The 5,587-nt window shown below is 41.1% G+C and overlaps 1 protein-coding gene across 1 annotated transcript in view; it reads left to right on the top strand.

Moving 5' to 3' along the window:
* LOC106001977 (T-complex protein 1 subunit delta-like) overlaps positions 1–3,386 on the top strand; it is a gene marked incomplete at its 5' end in the record, with an annotated part of 16,974 nt that extends 13,588 nt beyond the window's left edge. The window contains 3 exons of the mRNA XM_013036909.1: positions 501–735; positions 2,891–3,004; positions 3,177–3,386. Coding sequence (XP_012892363.1) covers positions 501–735; positions 2,891–3,004; positions 3,177–3,191 — 364 coding nt within the window. The remainder of the gene's footprint in view (positions 1–500; positions 736–2,890; positions 3,005–3,176) is intronic.
* Between the last annotated feature and the right edge of the window lie 2,201 nt (positions 3,387–5,587).

The raw sequence follows: 5,587 nt of genomic DNA, 5'->3' as shown, positions 1-5,587 counted from the left end.
AAAAAAAAAAAAAAATTATTTGGCTGGGAATGTGGCTTAGTGATAGAGTGCTTGCCTAACATGCATGAAGCCCTGGGTTCAATTCCTCAGTAACCACATAAACAGCAAAAGCTGGAAGTGGCACTGTGGCTCCAAGTGGCACTGTGGCTCAAGTGGTAGAGCACTAGCCTGAACACAGAGATGCTCAAGGACAGAGCCCAGGCCCTGAGTTCAAGCCCAGGACTGGTTAAAAAAAAATTATTTGTGGGACACTGATAGCTGTAATCCTAACTGCTCAGGAACCTTGGACCTAAGGATTGCAGTTCAAAGCCAGCCCAAGCAGAAAAGTCCATGAGATTCTTATCTGCAATTAACCCACAAAAAATTGGAAGTAAATGTTTGGCTTAAGTGGTATAATGCCAGCCTTAAGCAAGAACTCAAGATTCTAAGTTCAAGCCCTAGTACTAGCACTAAAATAAAATTTGCTGTTAAAATAGCTTAAAAATATTTGTGGATTTCAGAGCTCTTATTGCAGGAGGTGGTGCTCCAGAAATAGAGTTGGCCTTAAGACTGACTGAGTATTCACGAACACTGAGTGGTATGGAATCGTACTGCGTCCGTGCCTTCGCAGATTCTATGGAGGTCATTCCATCTACGCTAGCTGAAAATGCTGGCCTGAATCCCATTTCCACAGTAACAGAATTAAGAAACCGGCATGCCCAAGGAGAAAAGACTACAGGCATTAATGTCCGAAAGGTAATGACATAATCTTTATGGGAGAAAATGATGATTAAGATAAAAATACTAAGAGCTTTGTAATTATCTGTTAGGTAAGACTTTATACTTTAAGTAAGTGGTGCTGTAGCTCAAGTAGTAGAGCGCTCGCCTTGTGCTGAAGAGCTGAGGGACAGCGCCCAGGCCCAGAGTTCAAGTCCCAGGACCGACCAAAAAAAAAAAAAAAAGACTTTATACTTTAAAAGTAGTGTGTGTGTGATCTTGGACTTAAATGTGAGACTTGCAAAAGTGTGTATGACTTTAAAAATGGGAAAAACTATTTCCATTAATGCGAAGTACTATTTTGGTCTTAATAACTTTTACCTAGTTACTTTTAATTGTTCTTCAACTTCTTTTCATTGTAAAAACAATAGTTAAACCAGGTGCCAGTGGCTCATGCTTGTAATCCTAGCTATTCAGGAGGCTGAGATCTTAGCCAGCCTGGCCAGAAAGCTCTGTAAGACTCTTATGTCAAAGTTAACCACCAGAAAACCCAAAGTGGTGCTGTGGCTCAAAGTGGTAGAGCACTAGCCTTGAGGCACAGCGATCAGGCCCAGAGTCCCAACAGCCAACAACAACAACAAAAAAGTTCATACATCAAGAGCTAAGAGCAATATTAGAGCTGTATAAAAGTGAACTGTTGTTATTGTGAACATAGTGTAGTGAAGTAAATACATTGAGTGTTGAAGAACAAATCTATGATTGTAAGAAAAAATAATGCTCAAAAGTTACTACTTTTTTGGGGGGGAGGGTCCGGTTGTGGGGCCTGAACTCTAGGCCTGGGTGCTCTCCCTCAGCTCTTCAGCTCAAGGCTAGCGCTCTACCACTTGAGCCACAGTGCCGCTTCCGGCTTTTTTCTTTTTACTTACGTGGTGCTGAGGAATCGAACCCAGGGCCTCATGCATGCAAGGCAAGTGCTCTACCACTGAGCCACCTTCCTAGCCCTCAAAAGTTACTTTTGAGTAGTGCAGAAGCCCAAAGGAAGAGGGACAGTGCCACTACTTGGTTAGGTTGGTGGTGAATAGGAAATTGCATATGGTACAGCAGTAGTTTACAGGTGAAAACGGATCAAGAGGTTATTCCCATGTGTAAGGAAGGGTTATGTACAACATAGAAAAGCTAGAATGAAGAGACCCTTGAGTGCTGAGGCAGGCATTTCTCCTATAGTTAGGGTCCAGTAAGGTCTGTTAACAAATTAGGGCAATGGGTTTTTTGGTTTTTTTGGTTTTTTTTTTTTTTTTACGGAGAGAAATCTGGAGGTATGGATATTTGTCTTAGCCAGGGATGAAGGAACTAGAATTGTGTAATGAAGAACCAAAGGTGGAAAGTACAGGAATGTAAAGGAAGAGTGACTTGGTCCAACTCTTAATTAATAGCCATAGGTAATTGAAGCATTGAAAATCTCCTGACTTCTGTGCGTATGTGCCAGTACTAGGGTTTAATCTCAGGGCCTTTCACTCTTGCTTGGCTTTTTTGATTAAGGCTGGCATTCTACCACTTCAGTCACACACTCCACTTCCAGCTTTTGGCTGGTTAACTGGAGATATCAGTCTCTTAGATTTATTTGCCCAGGCTGACTTGGAATCTTGATTCTCAGACTCAGATCTCAGCTTCCTGATAGCTAGGATTAGATAAAATGCTTGAGACATCAGCACATGACAAAGATCTCGTAACTTTAAACTATAATCACCTACCTGATTTTGCCAGGATTTTTTTTTCTTTTAATTTTTTTGCTCAGTCGTGGGGCCTGAACTCGGCCAGGGTGCTGTCCCTCAACTCTTCATCTCAAGGTTAGTGCTCTACCACTTGAGCCACAGCACCACTTTGGGCTTTTTTCTGCTTATATGGTGCTGAGGAACCGAACCCAGGGCCTCTTGCATGCAAGGCAAGCACTCTACCACTGAGCCACCTTCCCAGCCCTTGCCAGGATATTTTTAAACAGATGAGACTCAGCATTTTCTCAACTTGTAGTTGAAATCCAACCTGCAAGTTAGAGAAAAACTTAGTAGAATATCCTGCCTTGATGTACCTCCTCTGAGAAAGATAGGTTTGAAAAAGTCTGAAGGCATACTTATGTCAAGGTAATATTAATGTATATAGTAAATAAGCACTAAAAGTAACCTATGCTGTTTTGCAGGGTGGTATTTCCAATATTTTAGAGGAAATGGTTGTCCAGCCTTTGTTGGTTTCAGTCAGTGCTCTGACCTTAGCAACTGAAACTGTCCGAAGCATTCTGAAAATTGATGATGTGGTAAGTATATATAGAGAGAGAGATAGATTGTAAATTTCCTTATAAGGTCAAAAAGAGACATTTTTGTTTTTCTTGTAATATCAAGGAATTTGGAGAATACCTTAAATAGCTTCCATCCTTAAGATTCTGTTATCACTGTACAAGTTTTGAAACTTACATTTTCTCTCAACAGGTAAACACTCGATAATCTGGATAATGCTGGCTAACTGCCATGATTATAGCCACTAGTACTATGGCTAGAGTGGATGATGATCACTTTAATGTTCTTTGTCTGGAAGATTGTTTCCCTTATGAATTCCTGGATTTGGTCTTCCAGTTGGCATTTGCTTGAAATGTATGGAACAGCTTGATGAAAATATTAAATATTTGGTTTCAAAAGACATTTCTCTGACATTGTGTTATTTATGGTAACTTGAAAAACCTATACAAGGACCATCCCTCAAAACTTCACCTTTTTTTTTGGTCATTTGTAAGACTTGAACTCAGGGCCTGGATACAGTGCAGGCTAGCACTCTACCACTGCAGTGCCACTTTTGGTTTTCTGGTGGTTAATTGGAGATAAGAGTTTCATGGAGGGGCTGGGAAGGTAGCTCAGTGATGGTAGGGTGCTTGCTTTGCATGCGTGAGGACCACATAAGCAGGAAAAAGCCAGAAGTGGTGCTGTGGTTCAAGTGGTAGAGCGCTAGCGTGTTTCATGGACTTCCCTGCCCATGATCCTCAATCTCAGCCTCCTGAGTAGCTAGGATTATAGGCATAAGCCACCAGCGCCCAGCTATGATTTCACCTTTATATCTTATGAATTCATCTTGAGTACTTTTCTTAACTTTATTTAGAGACTTATTCTCATTGGCATAATATATAATACTCTTGATATCTATGAATGTATATGCTTCCAAAGAGGCTGCCATTGATAAACTATAGATGTTCAGATAAAAATAATTCAATGCTGTATAGTTACTCAAATTTACCTATACTATATCTAGAGTAAGTTTGAGAATCTATAACTTGAAACCACACAAAGCATGCTACCTTGTTGCCACAAAAATTGTTTTATGAATACTGGTTCCCTAAAAATAGATCTTCATTTTTTTTACCTTGAGTACTATAAATGATTCATTTTCCCCATGCCACCCAGCTTCCACTAAAGAATTATCAACAAATATAAACACAAATGCAATAATTCTGGCTGGCTCAGAGCTTCTTGGAGTCAAATCAGATAATATGCCTGCAGAAATTGGAAATTTTGTAAGTTTTTTGATCAAGCTTGGTCAAAACATTATGTAATCCCCAAATAAAAAAGTATTCTAGGCTCAGCATCATGAGTCACACCTACAGTCATAGCTACTCAGGAGGCTGAGATGTAAGGATCATGGTTCAAAGCCGGCCCAGACAAGAAACCATGGAACATCTCCAGTTAACCACCAAAAAGCTAGAAGCGGGTGTGGTAGAATGCCAACCTTAAAGGAAAAAGCTGACAGTGCCTAGGTCCTAAGTTCAAGTCTCAGGAGACTAGCACCCAAAAAAAAAACATATTCTAAGTTATAGGTGTAGCACAGTGGTAGAACATGCTTGCCTAGATTAATTGAACACTTCAATACCCAGCACCTGAAAAACAAAATACAGATATGTATAGCACATCTTTGCAAAAAGTTTTCCTTTAGATCTGAGAATGGGACTCACAACTCAATATTTGCTGCTTTTCTCCTTGGCTACCACTCTACCAACTGAGCCATGCCTCAAACCGCACCAAAGCAATGTCCTGTCTGAGTGGCTTTAAATATTGTAACTGCCACTACCTTTATCCAGAAGCCATCCTGTAAAATCTTGTCTGGCCTTGCTTTAGCCATCTTCTAGTTCTGTGTACATTTTACCTAGTGATTTTTCTTTAATTTGTCAAGCACTCTGAAAGCTGTCATTCCTTTGTATAAAGGCTGCACTTGAGGCCTCCAAATTATTGTTATCCTAAATATGCAACTTTGTGTGTGTGTGTGTCTGTGTCTGTGTGGCTTGAGCACTAACCCTGAAGCTTTTTTACTCAAGACTAGCCCTCTTCCACCTAAGTTCAACCACAGCTCCACTTCTGGCTTTTGGTGTTTAATTGGAGATAATGTTATGGATTAGCCGGGCATAGGTGGCTCCTATCTATAATCCTAGATATTCAGGAGGCTGAGGTCTGAGGATTTAGGTTCAAAGCAAGCCTGAGCAGGAAAGTCTGAGTCTCTTCAATAAACACACTCCAAAGTCACGGTTGCTCAAGTGGTAGAGTTCATGACTTCAGCACAAAGTTGCTCAGGGGCAGTTCCTAGGCCCTGAGTTCAAGCTCCATGACTGGCAAAAATAATAAATGGTGGATTTTCCTGCCTGGACTGGATTTAAACCATGATCCTTAGCTCCCAGTCTCCTGAATAGCTAGGATTACAGGTGTGATCCACCAGTACCTGGCTATGAACTTTTTTTTTTTTGGGGGGGTCCGGTCGCGGGGCCTGAACCCTGGGCCTGGGCGCTGTCCCTCAGCTCTTCAGCTCAAGGCTAGCACTCTACCACTTGAGCTACAGCACCACTTCCGGCTTTTTTCTTATGTGG

The sequence above is a fragment of the Dipodomys ordii genome, unplaced genomic scaffold (genome assembly GCF_000151885.1).
Source record: "Dipodomys ordii isolate 6190 unplaced genomic scaffold, Dord_2.0 Scaffold1509, whole genome shotgun sequence".
Classification (NCBI taxonomy): Eukaryota; Metazoa; Chordata; class Mammalia; order Rodentia; family Heteromyidae; genus Dipodomys; species Dipodomys ordii.
This window is presented reverse-complemented; position numbering and strand designations above follow the sequence as displayed.